Source organism: Bos javanicus, chromosome 9 (assembly GCF_032452875.1).
Source record: "Bos javanicus breed banteng chromosome 9, ARS-OSU_banteng_1.0, whole genome shotgun sequence".
Lineage (NCBI taxonomy): Eukaryota > Metazoa > Chordata > Mammalia > Artiodactyla > Bovidae > Bos > Bos javanicus.
In genome coordinates, this window is record NC_083876.1 from 82,099,181 (window position 1) to 82,123,531 (window position 24,351).

Here is a 24,351-nt window from a genome sequence, read left to right on the forward strand (position 1 = left end):
GTGTGGCAGATAATGTGAGGAGGATTGCGCCGTCTGCATCAACACCTGCTTTGAGTCAACAGTTGTCTCTCATTCTGTGTAAATCTCTGCCAGCATAGTGTCCTCACAAAGAGGGCATATTGTTGTTGCTACCATTGTTCTTTCATTTATTGGGCTCCAAGATTGGGCAGGGGATAAAACAATAGAGACTTGGTTCCCACACTCAAGGAATGTAAATTCAGACACAACCCCCCTGCTTACAACAGGTCTTGCTGCCCTCCGCATGGAACGGCTTTTACCTTGGCCAGTCTCTCCATCCTCCTCATTCATCATGGCCCACGGTAGACTCTTGCAGTTCTAGTGGATGCTGAAAGGGCAAGCTTTGTTTTCTGCTCCTCCTGCCTGAAGAGCTCATTCTTTCTTTTTAGGTCCTAGTTTAACTGTCACGCATCTCTAACCAGACTTTCTTGGCTACTCGGCTCCAAATTAGGTCACTCCTGATTTTGCATCTCATAGATTCAGTTCTTTCCTAATGTGACACTTGTTTGTTCTTCAAGCTCTCACAGTGTTATATTTGATGTTTGGATATTTTCTTTATAGATTGAGGTACTATAGAATGCTTTCTATTTTGCGTAAGTTAGGAGATAGAGCCACTCATGGATGTATGTGTTCAGTTCAGTTCAGTTCAGTTGCTCAGTCGTGTCCGACTCTTTGCGACCCCATGAATCGCAGCACGCCAGGCCTCCCTGTCCATCACCAACTCCCGGAGTTCACTCAAACTCATGTCCATCGAATCGATGATGCCATCCAGCCCTCTCATCCTCTGTGTTAGGCGATATCTAAGATCAAAATACCAAGGGAACAGAGGAAAAGTAAGAGCTCAGGTGAAAGATGATGAAAGCTGAGCGTTGGAGGGGAGATGAGAACACAGATTTGTGAGGAGGAGGGAGAACTAAGGACTGGGAGATTTGGTACTTGATAGATTGCAGAGAGTGAAAAGAAAGTGTTAGGGTATCTTGGGAGTTACAGACTGATGATCTATGGACGGTAGTAACAGCCTTGTTGTTCAGTCACTAATTCGTGTCATGTCTAACTCTTTGCAACTCCATGGACTGTAGCATGGCAGACTCCTCTGTCCTCCACTGTCTCCCAGAGTTTGCTCAAATTCATGTCTATTAAGTCAGTGATCTATCGAACCATCTCTGGATTTCTGTGTCATGAAAAGGCAAGACCTTTATTTGCACGTATTAAGGTGGAGATTCCTGGAAGAAGATAGTATAGCTCCGACTGGGAACAAAGCAGCAGGAATGTGGATTGGATATTCAAGCAGGAGATGAGAAAGAGCATCTAGAGTCTTCCAGAGAGAAGTAATAACTGCAGTAATGAAAGTGAACGAGAGCATCAAACTTATGGAGGGAAAGGGCAGACATGAGACCTGGAGCACCACTGACACTTCTGAGATGTCTGGGGAAGAGGAGCCAGGAAGGGTGCTATGAAGGGATGGTTAAACATGTCAAGAGGAGGAGAGCCATAGAAGCCCAAGGTCAGATGCGAAGCAGTATGTGTTTTTGCAGAACCGAAGAAAGGTGATCCAATTCCATTCAACCCCCTTTGCTTCATTGTGGGTTTAAAGAAAAGCCTTAAAGTTGGTAGAAAATGATTCTTCTGTTTATTTCATTTGCTGCATGACTGAGCTGTCATTTGTCTCTCTTTGAAAAGAAAAAATCATCATTTTCTGTGATTTAAATGTAGTCTGTCGTTAAAGGTACCTAAATGTGACACACTTCAGGGAGATGTATTCCTGGCTTAGGCACTAAGGTAAAGTGTCAGAATAAATCACTGAAAATTGAAGACATGGTCGTCTGTGGGATGTGGCAAATCACTGTCATAGCTACAAAGTGTATCACAAAGGAGGCTTTTCTAGAAGAAATTCAAGGACACCCTGATCCAGGAAATGGTCCTTTTGGAATTCGGTCTTTTGTCACTTCATGCCATGTGGGAATGTAATAGCGGTGCTATGTTGCTGGCAGAATTAGTGCTGGAATTCAGAAAACTTAGAACATTTTGGCAGTATCTGACTATGTTTCTCTGTGTCTGTGTGGAATTTTAGTTCTATGGCTCTGTCATTTATTAGGCACTTCTCTTTGTCAAGCACTCTGAAGAACAAATTTGAATTTTACTCCTGTCCTCTTCAAGGTTATAATTGAAAATAGTGTACAGTGCCAAGAAATGGGGTAAAAATGACAATGAAAATTCTCGATGGTTCTTTATGTTTTTTTCTGACACCATCTAGAATGCATGTGACACTTACACAGGTTACTTTTGTGATTAGCTGACATTTTACTGTCTGAAGGAAATGGATTCATCTTTTATCTAGATGTGTGTGTTTTATATTCTCTCTTTCTCTCTGTTGAAAGAAATGACTTCTCTTTTGATTTAGAAATCATTTTAATCTGTACAATTTTACAGCAGTTCTTTTCCACTGTAGATAGCTTAGGAAACAAAATAAATCATTCTATGGTGTTTCATAAATGTCTTTAAAAATTCAAAATTAGTGGTTATTCAATGGTTAAAAACAAAAATACAAAGGAAGCTATTTGTTTATTATATTAAACTGTCAGCATAAGTTATATTTTTAAGGGAACAATTTTGTATCATGCACAAAGAAAACTGTTATTTACATATTAAAAAAAAGTTTTCTGAAGCTTATTTTTTTAACGTTAAAAAGTTAAGTATGGTGATAGGGGAAGAATTTTATAATGCAGTAGTTTCCCTGAGCACACCTTAAGTTCACATGGGTTCTGTAACTTTCCAAACCTACAGGTTTAGATTTAGACAGCATCTCCATACTCAATAAATGTATAGATACGTGGTAGTTTGATAATCTAACATGTTTTCCTGTTTTCAGTTAGCTAATGATTGGCTCAAAGTGAATTAAAAGAAAAGATTATGTAAAGTTCTTCTATTTGTCCAAACTGTTCTTCCTGGCCTTGGAGGGCCTCCCCTGGGCCGACATGGCCTGCCCTCTGTGTGTCTGCCTCGCAGTAACCATATGCCCCCCAGCGTGTGACCACACACCATCCATACTGCCATCATCATTTTTTGGAGCTGCCTAGACTTCTTTGAATTCTTGTCTTTTCTCAAGCAATTTTCTCTTCCTGGAATTCTTTCCTTGCTTTACATGAATCTCTTGTATCTTATCTATTGTTGAAGGTCCATTTCAAATCCCATCTTCCCAGGGAGCTTTTTCTAGGCTGCTTCTACTCCCCTAGCAGTAATAGCGCTCATAGAAATTGATGTCTTCTCTTAGGGCATTTTTAAAGTTATCAGAATGCTTATCCTCCTTCTCAGACTGGTGATCTTTGAGAGCAGGGCTCTTCTACGTTCTCCTCTGTGCCCACCCTGCATGCTCTAGCACCAGCCATGCCCATGTAGAGGTTCCGTCCATGAAGAGTAAGCAGTGGAAGCAAATACATGAAGAGTCGTGGCTGGGTGTCCTGGCCCGTGAGCCTGTTTTCCCCCTACCTAGTTACAAGTTACACATTTGCCAAAGTGTCATGGAAAGCAAACCAGGTTGGGGCCAGATTTTGAGGGCCTTATAAATTAGGCTTGAGCTTCCCAGGTGGTGCTAGTGATAAAGAACCCATTTGCCAGGAGACATAAGAGACATGGGTTTGATACCTGGGTTGGGAAGATCTCCAGGAGGAGGGCACAGCAACCCACTCCAGTATTCTTGCCTGGAGAATCCCATGGGCAGAAGAGTCTTGCAGGCTACTGTCCATAGGATTGCAAAGAATTGGACAAACTGAAGCGACTTAGAACATAAATAAGGCTTGACTCAGTAGGCAGTGGAGAGCTATTATTTTTCTACAGAACCTGTTTTAGGAACTAAATATCTTCAGTGAACTTTGTATTTAATCATGTGCATGTGGAGAAACTATTTAAGAATGATCAGTTTCACAGTGATATAAAGAATGAATAGGAGAGTGGTGAGTGGGCTGTTCTCAGGAGTTTGAAAAAGAGCAGTGTCATATTCTAGATGTTCTACCATAAGGAATAGAGCTTCCCAGGTGGTACTGTGGTGAAGAATCCGCCTGCCAATGCAGGAGATGCAAGAGACTCGGGTTAGATCTCTGGGTCAGGAAGATCTCTGTACTCTTACAGTTAGGAAATGGCAATCCGTTCCAGTATTCTTGCCTAGAAAATGCCATTGGCAGAGAGGCCTGGTGGGCTACAGTCCATGGGGTCACAAAGAGTCAGATGCGACTGAGTGCACACACACACACTCACACACACTCACACACACTCACACACACACACACACCCCCCACAAGGAATAGACTTAGAGATTTATGCTTTCCTACACTCAAAAGTACAAAGAAGCTGAAGAGAGGAAAACCAGAAAAATAAAACAGGAAAAACTAATATTCTATAGAGTGAAAAATGAGGTCATATTGAGACATGTCAAGAGTATAGATTCAAAAGTGTGAATGTAAGAGATGTGAATAAAAGAAGAGTTTAGAGATGTAAGAATGGAAATGCTATTTATTTTTTAAAAATTGAAATTAGTTAAAAGGATAGATTCTTAAATTGAAGAATCAAGCTAAAACTCAAGACTGGAAGTGACTTTGTTTCAATGTTGTTATGTAATGTAGTGACTGTACATATTCCTTTTTCTCACCTGATTAGTGGATCTCTTAGAGTTGAATACAACAAATGAAGTTTTCGAACAGCACAAACTGAACCAAAATGATCAGCTTCTTAGTGTTCCAGATGTCATCAACTGTCTGACAACAACTTATGATGGCCTTGAACAAATGCATAAGAATCTGGTCAACGTTCCTCTCTGTGTGGATATGTGTCTCAACTGGCTACTCAATGTATATGATACGTAAGTTTGCGTTCTTTTCATTAAAATGTAATCATTGGATGATATTTTTTGATGATGTAAAATATCTGAATTTTTGTAACTGGATTTTTAAGAAAGTACTTTCAAAGTACTTTTCCCAGTGGAAATATTTATGTTAATTGTTGAGAAGGAATGACTTTCCAAAAATTGAGTTCTTAACCAACAATGGAACAAAAAAGAATGTCCATCTATGATTTTAAGATCTTGCTTCAGTTTATAAAGATGGTCAAATTTGTAGTGTTTTTAGTCTCTATGCTGGAGGAAACCTAATGAAAAAAGTCTGATTTCCTTCCTCAATTTTTTATAGTATTTTTTCAAAAGAAAAAATTTAATATTTATTGTTTTGAGTTTACAAATTTATTGGTTCATAATAATCCACTCTGCATTTTTTTGTATGACTACTTAAGAGCAATTTGGATGGCAGTTAAAAGGATTTAATTTCTCTTTTGGTATTGGCTTTATTTATTGCCATTGTGGTTATGTGTATGTATTGTGTTTTAAATAACTTATGCTTTAGGCCACTCTAATATCTGTAATTTAATTAGATACTCAATGTTACAGAGAGAGCACTCCCTACTTCCAGCATGACTCATTTGCCATTAATTTGACTTTCTTGAATGTGACAATGCATTTGTGAAATAATCAATTCTAGAAAGCCCTGCTGTGGGCTGACATTTCTGAAACATTAGGAATTATTCATTCTTCTGGTAGGGGGTTAAAGTATGCAAAGATGAAATAAGAAAATTAGAACTTTTGTTTTTCTCTCAGACTCTGAAAGTTATTTTCCATTAATTAGCTATATGAAAATTTGTGCTTGTCAGTTTTTTATTTGATTTAGAGTGAAAGAAAATAGATGATAGTTCATAAATGCAAGCATCTGATTGATTCTGTATAAGAAGTAAATGATAGTTACAATAGCTTTCAGGATGATTTAATTAAAATTTCATTTATTCTTCTGGTTAGAAAAATCTTTTATCATTCATTACTTACGAATATCATAACAAAGCCTTTTTTAATAATCAAATTGCCATTGTGTGGTTGAGAACTCTTAAGAAACTCACTGAAGAACAGATAGCATGAATCTCCATTACCATGATGAACATGGGCTTTGCTATCTCCTTGTCTAATACATTTTAATACATTTCATTTTTACTCCAATTTTTATACTTCTAGGATAAATCATGACTGTTAGCATTAATTCACTGTTAAGTTGGTCTTCAATTTTTTTAAACCTGTAAGAGACATTTTCTGTAGTAAATTCACTAAAATAACAGATCAATTAGGTGTTTTATCTACAAAGCTTATCACTTAATTTTATGTCCCAGAAAGTTATAGTTAAGAACTTCATTAGCTCTATGGAGTTTGGAAGAAGTGTGCATTTTGATCTATATTGTAAGGAAGAACTGGAGAAGATATTAAATTGCCCTTCTCTTTCGGCATTATCTGTGACTCTAACACACTATATTAGTCAGCTTGGGCTTCCGTAAGTATCACAGCACAGCCTAGGTAGCTTAAGCAACAGAAATTTATTTCTCACAGTCCTGGAGACTGAAAGTCCAAACTCACGATGTCAGCAGGGCTGATTTCTTCTGATGCCTCTTTCCTTGGCTTTTAGATGGCTGTCTTCTCCTTGTGTCCCACATGGTTTTGCTTCTGGGTATGTCTGTGTCCTAATGTTCTTTAAGAACTCTAATCATGGTGGATTAGAGCCCACCCTATATGCTTTATTTTAACTTAATTGCCAATTTTAAGACTCTCCATATTTAGTTGCATCTTGAGGTACTGGGAGTTAGGACTGAAACATATCAATTTTAGGGGAACGTAGCTCAGCCCATAACACATACATATGCTGTCTTCACTGGACTGCCCACAGGGAACAGTGCCACTTAGTTGGGAAGGAAGCAGTGTGTGAAATGTTGTGATTCATATTCCAGGGAGTTAAATTTTGGCATATTATCACTTTCTACCATCAAATGTGAACACATGAGAAATGCAACACAGAGATAAGTGTTTCTTATTTAGAAAGACAGTATTTTGAAATTCTCCTTTTTAAAAGAAAAGAGCTTTTAGGATTTATCCCCTTTCCATGCCAAAGAGAGTCCTGGACTCTTGAGAATCCCTTGGACAGCAAGGAGATCAAATCAATCAATCCTAAATAAAATCAACCCTGAATATTCCCTGGAAGGACTGATAATTGAGACTGAAGCTCTAATACTTTGGCCACCTGATGTGAAGAGCTGACTCATGGGGAAAGACCCTGATGCTGGGAAAGATTGAAGGCAGGAAGAGAAGAGGGTGACAGAGGATGAGATGGTTGGATGGCATCACTGACTCAATGGGCATGAGTTTGAGCAAACTCCAGGAGACATTAAAGAAAGGGACATGACTTAGCAACTGAACAACAACAGCATGCCAAAGAAACTGCAACAACCATGCTGGGTTAGAGCAGTGGCCATTCAGTTGAGTTTTCCATTTTGAAGAGAAACGCCGCTAATTCACCTAAGGAAACAGTTACTCCTCTGATGGTAGTCTCAGAGGGCCAGAGTTAATTACCCAAATTTCTGTAGCAAGTATGACTTATTCATTTATCTAAATAAGAGATGTTGGGCTTCCTTTGTGGCTCAGCTGGTAAAAAATCCTCCTGCAATGCTGAAGACCTGGATTCAATCCCTGGATTGAGAAGATTCCCTGAGGAAGGGAAAGGCTACCCACTGCAGTATTCTGGCCTGGAGAATTCCATGGACTTTATAGTTCACGGGGTCACAAAAAGTCAGACATAAGTAAGTGACTTTCACTTCACTTCACACAAGAGTTATTAGCTGTTTTCAAGTCATTAGTTTCCTTTGAGAAACTGGTAGAACTGTGATCTACAGCATTCAATGCACCAGGACATCATGGACCCCTAAAAAGTCTCTGAACTTGGAAATGGTATCATGACCAAACTCTTCTCTTCATTCAGTTAATCTGACATTCATCTATTAACTATATATATATAACTGCATTGCTTTGTGTAGCATGTTGCAACAAGACCTGGTATTTTCAGCTCTTGAAATATATTCAACCAGCTCTTGAAATAACAAATGATGCACACACAGGAGGTCCTAGAATTCTGGAAGCAGAAAGACTTCAAGGATCTTCCATTCTGTCCTCTTTTTACTGATTGAGAGACTGACCCAATGAGATAAGACAATTTATCCACAGCTATCTACTGTATATTAGTGGTAGATATGTAACTAATATTCAGGTTTTTTGACGATCACTTGATTTTTCCTACTATACTGCTATATCTAAGAAAAATGGGACTTTATAAATTATATTGTTTGCTGTTTCTTTCGGCTTTTAACATGTTGCCACCTTCTAATATTCTGAATTGTCTGAAAAAAAATCTATTTTCTTTTGTTGTGGAGGATAAGAATTCAAATTTTTGGTACTGGTTGCTTTACAACTTGGCAACCACTTAATTTTTGGCATCTTAATTTTTCCAGGTGAAAAACTGAGATAAAATTATCTGTTCTGCTTCTCATACATAAGTGATTGTGAAGGGCAAATGATATAGTATATTTAGAAAGTACCTTATAAACTATAAAGATAAGATTGATTCCATTTATGTGTTCACAGCCTCACTCAGTCTTGATCTTCCTGGGCTAAAAAGTCTTAATTCCACAATCTTCCTTTTAAATTTAATGGAAATTGAGTTCATTTAAATCAAGATTTAAAGCAGTAGTCTGGATTATTTGGTTTAAATATTTTTGTCCCTGCAGAAAATATTAATCTCATTTGATGCACTGTTAAGTCATTTTCCCCACTATCCAAGGTGGATATAATTTTATTTATAAGGTATAATACATATCTTTCTGGTTGAATTAATTTCAGGAGAATTTATGAAAACTATCAGGGAACTAAATACTGAAATATAGGGTTATGTTACTCACTGAAAAATTTTATTGTCTCCCTATTCTCTTTCAAATTCTGCAACATATTTAATATTAAAGCCCTCTCTCATCTGGGTCCATATAACCTCGGCAACATTATCAGTCATGTACCCTTGATGCAAGTTCTTGCTGTGCCTGATGAGTCTTGACTTTAGTGCTCATATCCCCTTCCCCTGTCCCCTTGTCTGGGCTTCTCCTATGATAATTCGCTTTCTCCTAGTCAGGGTAGTCCAGCTGCGTCATGTCTTCAATGTCTGATTTTAGACTTATCTTCTCTATCAAATATCGTGAGGCTAGTAACTACTTAGGCTAAACACCAATTTGTATTTGATTATTTCCATGCGTAAGATCGGTCTTGTATTTCCTTGTGATTCTCTAGCTGTTTTCTTGTCTCACCTGTCCAGCTAGTCATGGGTAGGAATCATGTCTTAAACTTATGGTATACAGAACGATGCTGGGATCTCAGTAAGCCTCCATAGTCATTGGTGGTGCAATGAATGGATGATTGACATTTTCAATAGTCTTCCTGATGATGATCCTTTGTTGTACTGTCACCATAGACTGGAGGTCAGCCTCCAATATGTATGAGTTTGATCTTTTTTTTTCCACTTAAGGGCTTACTTTGTTCTTAGCCACATTCATGTGCTAGTCCATTTGCACAGCCTTTTGTTATTTTCTGCAAGTCTGTTGTCCAGAGAATATAATTTCCTGAGTTTTGGAGGGTAAAAAACAGACACAGTCTTCTTTTCATGTGATAATTAGGAAAGACCTTAAAAATATGAAGTAGAAACACATTTCATAGCATGGCTCAGTTTAAGGCTAATTTGAAACCTGTGTTTCTATAATTGTGAGAAACTGGAATGTATATAGAGTAGATTTCTGCTTAAATGGGTATATTTATTTTAAAGTTTAAGTATTAGTTATTTCATACGTCAATTCTGAATGTTGTACACATACATAGTAAGGGTTAAGTATGTTTGTTGGGTATGATTTAATATAGATTATAAACTCTAGGCTGTCAGGGGACTTTTTTTTTTAAGTTTTTTGCTGTGCCCTACAGTTTGCAGACTCCCCAACCAGGGATTGAATCTGGGTCCTCGTCTGTGAAAGTACACAGTCCTAACCACTGGACAGTCAAGGAATTTCCACAAGGGACTATTTGAAAATGCATTTTACTAATCCCTAAGCATGTTTTCCTTTTTATAAACTTATTTTATACTTTATATGTCATAGTGTGAATACAGAAACTTACTTGACTATTTATAATTTGAGAATGAAAGATATCAATTAGCATTAATAATAAAAATATCAATAAGCCAGAGTTAAGTCCAGTTTGACAATAAGACTACCTAAAATTAAATGAGACAAATATTTATATGTTTTTAAATGTTATGAATTACTACATTTTATGTACTCATATAATTATGTAAACATTTAGTTATAGGTTTTGAATGTGTTGTAATTGTATATGGAAAACATAAGAAAATTCACAATAGAAACTGAAATTGAAAACTAATCCTGTTTATATGAAATAGTAAAGATAGCAGTCTTTATATCTTTATTTTTTTGAGACTGTGTGTTATTTCACAGCAAGGATCATGTGTTATTAGTGTTTGTAGCTTCTGCATTTTCCTTTCCACAGCCCCAAGATCCAGTACAGCATGACATCTGATAAAGCAACTCATTTATTCTTTAACAAAAGAATAAATACAAATTTAACAAAATATTTTAACTTTTGTTAAAATTCTTTAACAAAAAAATAAATAAAATCCATGCTTTTAAACATAAAGTTATTTTTCTAGTCAAAGTATATGTGAAATTGAAATGGTCTCTCTTTGGCATAATATGAAGGGTTAATTAAATAAATTTTGTGTTTAATTGTAATTTGATACTTCCCCAAATAAAGATTGCACACCTGTGTGTTTAAGATCATTGACTATTATAACTGCAGTAGTAATTTATAGAAACCACATTGACAGAGCTAAAAAAAAAACAATGAAGACCAAGTGTTTTAAGTATTCAACAAGTTATAAACCCTCAATATAGAGCTAATTTACATCTGTTTTTAGATACATCATTATCCCTTTCTTACTATATTGCCACATGCATATTATATATATCAGTAGCTATTTTGTATATTGCATATATAATTATTAACAAATTTTAATTCAATGTTTATAAAAATGAAATCTTTTTAGCTTTATAATTAGCACTTTCATTTTGCTTTATTTTGTTCTTTCTAGTTCATATGTTGTGTAAAGTGATTTTAGGCTGTATATTCTTCCAGACTAAGTCAGATATACTGTTACAATTTGTCATGAACTTACAGTATGGGCTTAACATTAATAAATAAAATTGAATAGAAAGTTGCATTAAGATGCAGCTTTTTTATGGTTTACCCTCAAGAAAATAGACATCCAGAAATAATTAACATACCCTATACAGTTTTAAAGGCATATAACACATTGAGATTCTTACAATTTCAGGGGCCGGACTGGAAAAATAAGAGTGCAGAGTCTGAAGATTGGATTGATTGCTCTCTCCAAAGGCCTGTTAGAAGAAAAATACAGATGTATGTAAGACTTTTCCTCCAGCAGTACCGTTTTTAGTAATAATAACAATTTATTGGATATTACTTTTGCTAGTAATAATGGTTCCCATTTTTTAAAAAACCTTGACTATGCATGTACTCGGCTAGACAAAGGGTATTGGTGCAAAGTGATGTGGATTTCTATGAAATAGAAAACTGATTTATAGGATCAAGATGTGAGGTGTCTTGATGGTGTAAGAACAGACTACAGATTATATCTCATTTAATTCTTAGAATGATTATCCCGTAATATAGGCATTGTGATGTCCATCTTCCAGCTGAAAAAAAAATAATGCTGGGGATGGGTTAAAAATCTAGTTAAGGCTTCAGAGACAGTAAATGTGGAGCTAGAATTAGATTGTAGATTTTTCTGACTATAAAGCTACAGCCTTTTCTATTTCCATATATTTCCAATGCTTAAGAAAATCGGGATGGACTACAACTGTTATAGTTACAGTGAGACAAATAATTGTATTTTATAGTATGAAAAAATTAAAAGTAGTACATTTAAAAAAGTTTTTTGTTATATTTGTTTTTATTCAGCAAATAAGTCAGTGGTGACTTTTTTACTATCAGTTAATAAAGGTCAGCATCTTGGCATTTGGAAATGAACAGGCTTAGGAGCCAGAAGACCTGCCTTCAAATCTCAGCTCTACCACTTGGTGGCTGGGTGATTCCACTGAATACCAACAGCTAAGAGGTAGTAAGAATACTCCCATTTCACATTTCAGGAAGCTGAAACTTAGCAAATCTTCAACTGAAGAGTGAAATTAATAATTCTTGCTTTGAAAGTAATTACCTAAAATAGCAGTTGTTGAATAAATGGTAGTAAATACTGCTAAGTCTCCAAACTCTTAATTACTGTAAATTTTTTATTTAATTATATCAATAAAATATGAGTTACTTGATTATGTCTTGCATAGCCTCCTGTGATTCTGTACAGATACATCTAGCCATACTTTCGAGAGAGAGGGAGAGGGGGATATTTCATGAATGGGAGATACCACAGAAAGAGAATATTTGACCTCAACTTCTATAAATTTTAGTTTTGCATCTTCTCTGAATATGAATACATTTTAAAATACATTTATTTTCTGGGACAGCTGTGAGGTAGTTTGATTTTGAATTCCAGGGCTAGGTCATGATGGCTTGTTCTTACACAGTTTGACAAGAATGCCAATGAAAAGAGATGTGGATATGTATGAAATGAAAAGCTGATTGTAGTATCAGGAGGTGAGGTGCCTTGATGGAGTCAGAACTCAGTAAACCATGCAGAAAAAATCTCTACCCAGACTTTTGCATGGTGGCACTTTATCTAGAATTTAAATTGTCTTCAGCATCATAATTGTCAAAAGATATCATTTTCAAAGCTAAAAATGTTGTTACTATAATGAGTGAGAAAGAAAAATGTTAATGAAATCATCAGTGTATCAGATTAGAACTGTGATTTGCTGTTTTCATGTGTTCCTGAAAGAATTTAGGGTTTGTTGAAAAGTTAGTTATGTCATGGGGCTCAACCTACTCTGAAAACAGTGTGAATACAACTGCAGAGTTTATCATGAATACTATTAAAATGTAATGGTGATCTATTTTTCTAGATCAACAATTCTTCCTCCTCCCTTTATTTTTCAAGCTGATTATGAGAGTCAGCTAAGGCCAAAAGAGTTACAACATGGTGTCTGTAGGTTTAGAAGTGAAGCGAAGTGAAGTCGCTCAGTCATGTCCAACTCTTTGCGACCCCATGGACTGTAGCCTATCAGGCTCCTCCGTCCATGGGATTTTCCAGGCAAGAGTGCTGGAGTGGATTGCCATTTCCTTCTCCAGGGGATCTTCCCTACCCAGGAATCGAACCCAAGTCTCCCACATTGCAGGCAGACGCTTTACCGTCTGAGCCACCAGGGAATCCCCGTAGGTTTAGAGCAGAAACCAAATTCTATGCAATATAAAAAATCTCTTATCTACACACATACCTTCACACATACTTCTGAAATGTATAATCTTTCAAATGAGGAGGTATTTCAGCATACATGTACTCATACACTCGAACTACAGTGGACACACTTTCCACAAATATCGGTAAACTTAATACTCTGGATAATTCAACATTAAAGTTTCAGATTGTGGTAGGGGAAGAGGAAGCCCTGCAACGAAAACCTCTGATATTTAATTTAATCCATGAAGTATGCCATTTAGGGGGCTTCCCAGGTGGCACCAGTAGTAAAGAACCCACCTGTCAATGCAGGAGAGAGAAGAGACGTGGGTTCAATCCCTGGGTCAGGAAATCCCCTGGACAGGGGCATGGCAACCCACTCCAGTATTCTTGCCTGGAGAATCCCATGGACAGAGGAGCCTGGTGGGCTACAGTCCACGGGGTCACAAAGAGTTGGACACAACTGAAGCCACACGGCATGCATACACATGCCATTTAGAAATTAAATAAGGAATCTTCGGGTTGAAATCTTTAAATCTTTCTTGAGAGTATTGAGACTCAGAATATTCTGGGTTTTTTTGTTTGTTTTTTACTTTGAGGTCCTTAGCAACTCTCATTCCAGTTGTGATTTCCCCAGTGGTATCAGAACACTTTCTCATTATTATTTTCTTTGTTGGAATTAATATTCAGGACAATTTGTTCTCCAAACTCAGGGGCAGAGCTGCTCTTCTGGGTGAATTGGTATCCATCTGAACATTGATTTTGCAACGGTTCATGTCAGTGTGTCTACCCCGGTGACACCCTCTTTCTCTTTGTGACTTCTTGGGAATGTCACTTGATTAGGTTCTAACAGCACCTTGGCCTTCCTGCTTAGAGCTCAGTGGTTTCCTGGCCTCATCAGAGCACATTTACAAAGATGCTTTCAAATGGCCTTTTGCATCTCTTTTTTGCTTACTTATATTTAGATTGAGACTTTCCTGTGATCCATCCCCACATCCTGACACTCCTTGTTGTATCTGACTGTAACATCCAAATGTGAACTTCTCTAAGAATTCAGAAATATGTCGGAATGTTAGGAAATCATTTCTGTTTTGCGTGTGGTTTTACCTTACTAGTGGCATAGTAGTGTAGCTGTCTTCCTCAAAAGGGGAAAGGTGGGCAGGATGGATCTTGTTGAATATGGGCACTTCTCTCTAGAGATTATTATTATTACATGTATGCATCAACTCTGTATTGATTTCAGAGGCCTCATCCCAGGAACAGGTTTACTCTGAGAATCATAATAAGAATTCTGGGTCATATGGTAGTTTTATTCCTAGTTTTTTAAGGAGTCTTTGTACTGTCTTCCATAGTGGCTGTATCAGTTTACTTTCCCACCTACGGTGCAAGAGCATTCCCTTTTCTCCACACCCTCTCCACCCTATTATTTGTGGACTTTTTGATGATGGCCATTCTGATCGGTGTGTGATGATATCTCATTGTAGTTTTGATTTGCATTTCTCTAATAATGAGCAATGTTGAGTATCTTTTCATGTGTGTTTTAGCCATTGTATGTATTCTTTGGAGAAATGTCTGTTTAGGTCTTTTCCCCACTTTTTGATTGGGCTGTTTGTTTTTCTGATATTGACTTGTATGAGCTGCTTGTATATTTTAGAAAGTAATTCTTTGTCAGTTGTTTCATTTGCTATTGTTTTCTCCCATTCTGAGGGTTGTCTTTTTACCTTGTTTATGGTTTCCTTTGCTGGGCACAAGCTTTTAAGTTCTATTAGGTCCCGCTTGTTTATTTTTGTTTTTTTTTTCCATTTCTTTAGGAGGTGGATCATAGAGGATCTTGCTCTGATTTATGTCATCGAGTGTTCTACCTATGTTTTGCTCTAAGAGTTTTATAATTTATGATCTTACATTTAGGGCTTTAATCTATTTTGAGTTTATCTTTGTGTATGGCATTAGGAAGTGTTCTCATTTCATTCTTTTACATGTAGCTGTGCAGCTATGTTTCTCCAGCACCACTTATTAAAGAGGCTGATTCTTGCCTACTTTGTCAAAAATAAGGTGCCCATGGGTGCATGAGTTTATCTCTGGGCTTTCTATCTTATTCCATTGGTCTATATATTTCTGTTTTTGTTCCAGTACCATACTGTCTTAATGACTAGCTTTGTAGCATAGTCTGAAATCAGGAAGATTGGTTCCTCCAGCTCCATTCTCCTGTCTCAAGATTGGCTATTTGGGGTCTTCTGTGTTTCCATATGAGTTGTGAAATTTTTTGTTCTAGTTCTGTGAGAAATGCCATTGGTAATTTGATAGGGATCATATTGAATCTGTAGGCTGCATTTGCTAGTATAGCCATTTTCACAGTATTAATTCTCCCCACTCAGGAGCATGAAATATCTGTCCATCTGTTTATGTTGTCTTTGATTTCTTTCATCAGTGTCTTATAGTCTTCTGTATACAGTTCTTTTGTCTCCTTAGGTAGGTTTATTTCTAAATATTTTTTTGTTGCAATTATGAATGGGATTGATTCCTTAACTTCTCTTTCTGATTTTTCATTGTTTTAGCATATAGAAGTGCGAGTGATTCCTCTGTATTGATTTTGTATCCTACAGCTTTGCTAAATTCACTGATTAGCTCTAGTAATTTTCTAATAGTATATTTAGGGTTTTCTATGTATTGTATCATGTCATCTGCAAACAGTGAGAGTTTCATGTTGATGTTTGGCAGAAACCAACACAATTCTGTAAAGCAATTATCTTTCAATTAAAAATAAATTAATTAAAAATAAGAACTCTGGATAAATAATTTTGGCTAGAATGGTCTTATTTTTAACAAATGAGAAGAAACAAGTAAACTCTAACCAAATCTAAGTGAACAAATGATAAAAATTAAATTTATTTTAATTGAATTTGCTTTCCCTATGTATGCTTTTAATTAAAGTCATATTTCATTATAATTACTCAGTGTCAATATCACTGAGCTTGGTTTATTTGCTTGAAAATTTACTGTTGACAGTGTTAAATCTAGCCTTATTCTCTTTAAAAAGGAGGGGAGGGCAGAGGAATGATACATTTTGATCTGATACTAATTTATCAGGTGTAATTTGAAAATGGTTTTTAGGATCCAAAAAATATTTACTCTCCTTTCTTCTATTCTTGGAAAACCTCATATGAAAATCATTTAGAATCTGTACAATTTTGAATTTTTAGAACTTGAAAATTTCTTTCCAAAAAGCATTAGTTTCTATAATTAAGTGGATTGTTTTTATGTGAAATTTCTCCCTACTCCAAAATAACTTATTTAAGTATGCTAACTTTGTTGCTGGAAATATGGTAACAATTTTGTTCTTCAAAATATTACAAGTGATGAAAAGAAGATAAGCCAATACTGGGAGGGAGAAAAGCTTTTGTTTTACTGAATTAAAAATATTTTTTAAACATTTTTAAATGAATAGAAAAGCCTAAGAACTATGAAAGTATGTATTTTTCTTAAGTCCTTTACATTGGAATTAATGTAGTTTGTTACATAAAGTGAAGTAAAACAAAAATAATTTTTATCACTAATAAGGAATGAGAGTCTGATTGGGCCTAAAAAAAAAAAAAAAAACCCTAAAAAAAAAGACAATTCCTTGCACTGTTCAATGTTTCTTTTGCAAAGCAGATGTGAGTCTAGAAACTTTAAAAGAAATTAAAATACCTATGTTTAATAAATACTGAATTTAGAAGTAAACACAAAAAGTTGATGAACAAATCTTTTAAAACTTAAAGATTTGCTACTTTAGCTACATTAATTCCTTTGACAAGTCATAAAGAAAACTTGGTTTTAGCTCTCTCTTTTTCAATAAGAAGGGAAACCTATTTGAGACCATTGAATGACTCCACGTGCATACACTGGCCATTTAAAAAGGAAATTTATATTTATTGGTCTGTTCATATATACTTATATACTACAGTAGATTGTTTTAGGAAACATGTGCTTAACCAGTTCCTGATTACAAACATACAGAATATCAAAGTTGTCAGAGTTCAGGAGACAAGTAATGTAATCCATGTCCCCATGAGTTTTTATCAGTCTGCATCATTCATCCCACACAACCAAAGGTATATTTTACTTAAAAGATCAGTATGGGAAGTTAACCCTTTCCTCTCTTCCTTGTAGATCTCTTTAAGGAAGTGGCAGGGCCCACGGAGATGTGTGACCAGAGACAGCTGGGCCTGTTACTGCATGATGCAATCCAGATCCCTCGGCAGCTGGGGGAGGTAGCAGCCTTCGGGGGCAGTAATATTGAGCCCAGCGTTCGCAGCTGCTTCCAACAGGTAAACGTTTTTGAAGGGTCATTGGTGTATAGAGTGTGTGGGGAATGGTACTGAGGATGTTCTGAGAAATGAAACAGGGGTCTTGGGCTGGAACCAGGTGGTGGAAGACACTGAATACCATCCCAGGAAGTGTATGTTTTAGTTCTTAAAGCACATTTGATTCAAGAAACAGCAGCCCATTCAAGGAGACTCACTGTCCCTCAATGGATCAAACCTCGAATCTTGACCATGCACCACTAGGTTGCTATGATTAGGCCCTGCCTTTGCCCCAACTTTGTCTTGCACCACCGATCCCCTTGCTGTCTGTTGGCCAGTCATGCTGCTTTAGTTCCTTCATTCTGGTGCTAATCTCTTTGGACATGTGCCCTCTGTTCAGAATGTTCTTTACCGCCTACCCACAAACTCTCTTCTCATTGCTAATCCTTTTTCAGATCTTCCCTTAAATCTCACATCCTCTGAAAAACCTCTGACTCCCCCAGATGAAGCTGTGTGTGCCTGCTATATTCACCTGAATCTCTTCTGCCTTCTTCACATGCTCATTAAAATTGATAATTACATACTGAATTATATAATTATCTGTTTAGTGATTTAGTGGGTTATTCTTCTGTATAAACCCAAGATCCATGAGGGCTTCCCTGGTGGTTCAGTGATAGAGAATCTACTTGCCAGTGCTGGAGGCACAAGTTTGATCCCTGGGTCAGCGAAGATCCCCTGGAGAAAGAAAATCCAACTCATTTTAGGATTCTAACCTAGAAAAATCCATGAACAGAAAAGCCTGGCAGGCTATAGTCCATGGGATCTCAAAGTGTCAGACACACTTAGCAAATGAACAACAACAAACCTCCATGAACAAGGGCTGTTTCTATCTTTTTACTGTTGTATCACTATCTACAGTGTCTTGAACATCATAGCTACTTAATAGTTGTTTATTAAATAAATGAATAAAATTACCCTGAGCTCCTTATAGGCAGGATTCTTTAAAAATATTAAGATGTTGTCGAAATTGCATTGTTTCCTTTGAGACATATGTACAAAAGGAGAATGATGTACAAAATTTTATACTGATCTAAGTTACTGTTATTAAACAGGAGAAGCATGTTTGTTTCTTTTTGATGCCCACTGTATAGAAAAGCATTTTAGGAATGTTACTACTGATGTTATGCATATGCATAAAGCACAAGCCTGTAGATATTTTTCCATGGCACATCCAGTGATTTATCATTGCTGAGGAAAAAATGCCTACACCATCTCTTTAAGAAGAATTGATGTTATGGGTTATTACATTTTATAATGGCTCCGTTTGTTGTTTTAGAGATAACAAAAAATACCAAATGAAAATTCTAAATATGATTCTCATATGTGCTGGTTCATAGAATGACCTTGACAACAGCAGGAGATGGATGTTGGTACAAATTAAACTTTGCACATGTGAAAATTACTTAGGATTCAAAAAGACACCAAGACATTTCATACAGTTTATCACAATACATTTGGAAATCCTGCAAAATACATTCACGGAAGAATTGATGCTTTTGAACTGTGGTGTTGGAGAAGACTCTTGAGAGTCTCTTGGACTGCAAGGAGATCCAACCAGTCCATTCTGAAGGAGATCAGCCCTGAGTGTTCTTTAGAAGGAATAATGCTGAAGCTGAAACTCCAGTACTTTGGCCACCTCATGTGAAGAGTTGACTCATTGGAGAAGACTCTGATGCTGGGAGGGATTGGGGGCAGGAGGAGAAGGGGACGACAGAGGATGAGATGGCTGAAACCGACTCCATGGACGTGAGTTTGAGTGAACTCCAGGAGTTGGTGATGGACAGGGAGGCCTGGCGTGCTGTGATTCATGAGGTCGCAAAGAGTCGGACACGACTGAGTGACTGAACTGAATGTGCTCCTGGTGTGATGTTATACCAGGACTGAAAAAGAACAGAGGAATAACAGTTTTTTGGGTCATGGATTCATTTATATGAAGTAAAATTTATAAAAATGACCGAAAAAATATATACAAATGTATGATAGCGGTTTCTTCTACAGAAAAAGGAAAGTGAATGCTGTGGGGAGAGTGGCAAGTAAAAATTAGGTCTTCAACTTTATCTGTAATGTTTTGTTTCTATCACATAAAAACAACCAAAGAATTATAAGAAAAACTGGCAAACTGTAGAAATAATGGCTTTTATTTAGCATTTACAATGGCTTTCAAGTTTGGGGACTTATCAGTGAGTCTACTTTCTCAGTGCAGTCTTAGATGAATGAGTTTTATAGTTTTAAAGTATCTGTGTGAAGAGCACCTAGAATTGTATGCGTTGGGTTTTTTGTTTTTTTTTTTAAATCTGAGTCTATTAAGATTTTGAGGTTTGTTTTCTTCTTCATATATGACATTTCTTCTTTTTCTCTTTTCCAATTCTAAAATTTTTTTCCTTGATGAACCTTAAATATTTTGTGATTTAAGTGACCTGGAAAGGGTTCTATAATTCTCCTTTTACTTCTATACAGATTTTCAGAAGAGTCTGAAGCAATAACAGTTGCTGCAATTTAAATTAGAGACATTTTCTTCACTTTTAACATACTTGTTTCTTGCCCAGAATAACAACAAGCCAGAGATAAGTGTGAAGGAGTTTATAGATTGGATGCGTCTGGAGCCACAGTCCATGGTTTGGCTGCCGGTTCTACATCGTGTGGCAGCAGCTGAGACTGCAAAACATCAGGCCAAATGCAACATCTGTAAAGAATGTCCAATTGTTGGATTCAGGTAGGGTGATCCACTCCCAGTGGTGTCAGGAGGCTTTTTTTCTCTTCCATTTGTGTAGTTTCAGTGTTTGTCCATTATTCCTTCCCACTTGTTCCCATTTGTGGGGGTTTGCCTCCCAAAGAAATGGTATGCTTGATACGTACCATCTATCTGAAAATACCATTCCCTCGAATAGCCAGGACACGAAGCTTATTTTTTTTATAGTTCTTACTTATACTATTTGGCTCCAGAACCAGAGATCTTTCTGAATTCCTATTTCCATAGGTCAGAGAAGTGTTCATGCATAATATTTTGCATGATTCTTTATGTATATATGACCCTGATGGAATTTGGTGATGTTCTAAGACCTCTGAGATCAAACCTGATAAACAAGAAGTAGCATTTAAATACTAACTGAGAAGTAATCAGATTACTTCATGTTACTTCTGCCAAGTTTGACATGATGGAGATTAAGCCAACTTTCACACAAGGAGTCTTTGTCAGGAAATTTTGAGATTCATTTTTTATTGATGGTAAAGGTGGTATTTTAAATTTTGATGTGTCAAGCTAATAAACATAACTCTTCTCTTTGTCATTTTGCGTTCACATTCAAACATTATAGAAAATCTTTTGACATGGATATTTGTCATCTCATTATGTTGAAACAGATGAAAACATGATTTAGAGATTTCAACTACAAAAATTTGCCTTCTCCCCTCACTTAGGAGACGGTTTCCTTAATTTTGTTTGTGAAATTTAAGATTCTTTCTGTCCTAATTTGGAGCTAAAATACTACAACAGCAAATTCTACATTTCTGGCCAATATAACTTTTAATTTCATTGTGATTCAGATGAGTGAAATTCCTTACCACACATGTTTTAGACTATATAATAAGTTTACAAATCAAAGAATTTTCTTTTCTTCTCTCTAGGTATAGAAGCCTGAAGCATTTTAACTATGATGTTTGCCAGAGTTGCTTTTTTTCGGGTCGAACAGCGAAAGGTCACAAATTGCATTACCCAATGGTGGAATATTGTATACCTGTGAGTACTGAACCATTGTTTGCTTATTTTTTTTTTAACATACTGCTTTTTCATTAATTAGTGTCTAATATTATTCAGTTTTAATATAGTCTGAAAAAAAGTGCTTTTCTAAATTGCTTAACCATATTTTTTTGTTGTTTTCTTTTAGGCAAATACATCTGTGTTGAAATTTTTAGCACAGAATAATTATACTTTTTTTTCAGAAAAATTAACTTATTAAATTTTATTTACATCTATGTTTTGATTTTGAACTTAACATTCTTAGTAGCAAACTCTTTTAAGAGCTCACCCTGACCTATATTGAAAACAATACTGTGATAAGAAGTTGTTTTGTTAGACATATTTAAAATAATTTACATGATTAAACATTGTATTTACATTAACAAAATGTATAAAACTGGAGAAAGGAAAAAAGTCATAAATCTAGCTGCTGAATAAAATAGCTTGCAATATTCTTCTATATCTTTGATTTTAAGATTTTATTTATTTTCATATTTCTGTAATTTTGATACTGCCTTTTTCACTGAACATCTTATATAATAAGCATTCCCACATATTGTCATGCAGTATAATTTTTCCTAGTTACAGAATATGGGAGTGAATTATTATAATTTATTTTACCATTCCATTAGGTTTCAACATTTAGTTTGTTTTCAATTTTCTGATATTATAAGCTACATTCATAAATATCATTGTGAAAATAACTTTCCACATATTACATAAATTACATTTATGTAGAATAAAGCACTTAGAAGTAGATGATCTGAGTCAGTGGCCAAAATACTTCATGTCAAGTTATTTTCCAGAAGAGGTTTATACAACTTTACATTGGGCTTCCCTGGTGGCTCAGATGGTAAAGAATCTGCCTGCAGCGTGGGAGACCCACGTTCAGTTCCTAGGTTGGGAAGATCTCCTGGAGAAAGGCATGGCAACCCACTCCAGTATTCTTGCCTGGGGAATCCCATGGTAGAGGAGCCTGGTGGGTCCATGGAGTCACCAAGAGTCAGACACAACTGAGCAGCTAATCCGTTCACCACTTTACGTCGTTATAACACTTTGTTAGTGCTTTGCTAGTATTAGATACTGATTCCTGTTGTTCCTTTGATCTAAAATATTTTTTTCGGACATAATCTTCTTTTTCTGTCAATAACTATTTCTCAGCTTCTTTCCAAATAGTGAACCAAAATTTATTCGTAGAGCTGTACATTTTCTTTGGCTTAGGGAATTGAGTTACTTTTTGGGTCATAAATTGACAGAAAGGCAGCAATACTTATAAAATACACACACATAAATCTCACTCACATTCTTAGGTATCTTATGTCAAATAAATAGGTACCATATATGTGGAGAAAAATCTCTAGAATGTTGCTGAATTATAATAGATGGAATGCAGTGCATAATAACTTTAGGAAAAAAATGCCAAGAAAATCTGTGAAGCACCATTTATTACTATGATTAGCATGCTCATAAGCTCAACAAATAAATATTGAGGACTTGCCATGTGTCAGATGCTAATTTTGGCTCTGATAATTCATCAGTGTACTCCCAAGATAGACAAGATCACTGACTCTCCTACTCCTTTCCATTCAGGAGGAGGAGATATGTGACAGAGAACAAGGAAACAAATAAATGAGATCATTGCAGATTGCAGTAAGTGCCTCGAAAGAAATAAATGGATAATGAGGTAGAAGATTAGAAGAGGCACTTTAGGTAAAGAAATCACAGACGGTCTTTTGGAGAAATTAACGTTTTATTTGAGCTTGAAGGATGAGAAAGAATCGGATGTGTAAAAAACTGGTATCGAAGGGTATTTTGGAAAGAGGTTGGCATGACTGGAGCATAGAAGAAAATGGACTGTATTATTGCCCAAGGGGAGTGTGGTATGTAGCCCTGGCTATTTGAAGTGCCCAGAGCAAAGTAAACATGTGGGGCCCCTTGCTAAAAATTCGCTAAGACTTTCAAGATGGTAACAGTAGATCATTAAGCCAAGCTCAGGGAGACTCTGAGTGTGAACCCTTTTGTAGCTGCACAGGTCACACCACCGCAGAGCTGGCCCTGGGTTTAGGAAGGAGGTGAGAACAGAAAGACTAGGAACAGAAAGAAACTCTGTGAGTTTCACAAAGAGTGAATTTCTCCCTTCACAAAAGAGAGAATGAGAAAGGTAAGAGATGAGATTAAAGAGAAATGCAGTTAGCAGGCTGTGCAGACCCTGCTGGTCACTACAAGGTATCTGGATTGGAGTGAAATATATATTGAAGGACTTACCTGATGGCTCAGCTGGTAAAGAATCCACCTGCAATGCAGGAGACCCCAGTTCAATTCCTGGGTCGGGAAGATCTTCTGAAGAAGGGATAGGCTACCCAACCTAGTATTCTTGGGTTTCCTTTGTGGCTCAGATGGTAAAGAATCTGCCTGCAATGTGGGAGACCTGGGTTCAATTCCTGGGTTGGGACGATCCCCTGGAGGAGAGCATGACAACCCACTGCAGTATTCTTGCCTGGGGAATTCCATGAACAGAGTAGTCTGGAGGGCTACAGTCCACAGCATCACGAACAGTTGGACATGACTGAAGCAGCTAAGTGCAGCACAGCACATATATTGAAATTTGCATAATTACAGCTAGAAATTTAGGAAACTGATTATAAAGAACTCATGTCAACATGGGAAAAATCATAAATATACATTAAAGATGTATAAAAGTGACTACACATTTTAAGATGTATAAAGTCAGTAGACAGCATTTTGAAAAGCAGAGATGTTACTTTGCCAACAAAGATCTGTATAGTCAAACTGTAGTTTTTCCTGTAGTCATGTATGGATGTGAGAGTTGGACCATAAAGAAGGCTGAGCATGGAAGAATTGATGCTTTTGAACTGTGGTGTTGGAGAAGACTCTTGAGAGTCCCTTGGATGGCAAGGAAATCAAACCAATC

The 24,351-nt window shown here is 36.5% G+C and overlaps 1 protein-coding gene across 13 annotated transcripts in view; it reads left to right on the forward strand.

Moving 5' to 3' along the window:
* UTRN (utrophin) overlaps positions 1-24,351 on the forward strand; it is a 555,367-nt gene that overhangs the window by 482,167 nt on the left and 48,849 nt on the right. For all 13 annotated transcript variants that reach the window (XM_061428217.1, XM_061428218.1, XM_061428216.1 and 10 more), the window contains 5 exons: positions 4,669-4,870; positions 11,307-11,392; positions 17,490-17,647; positions 20,230-20,396; positions 21,308-21,419. In XM_061428217.1, coding sequence (XP_061284201.1) covers positions 4,669-4,870; positions 11,307-11,392; positions 17,490-17,647; positions 20,230-20,396; positions 21,308-21,419 — 725 coding nt within the window. The remainder of the gene's footprint in view (positions 1-4,668; positions 4,871-11,306; positions 11,393-17,489; positions 17,648-20,229; positions 20,397-21,307; positions 21,420-24,351) is intronic.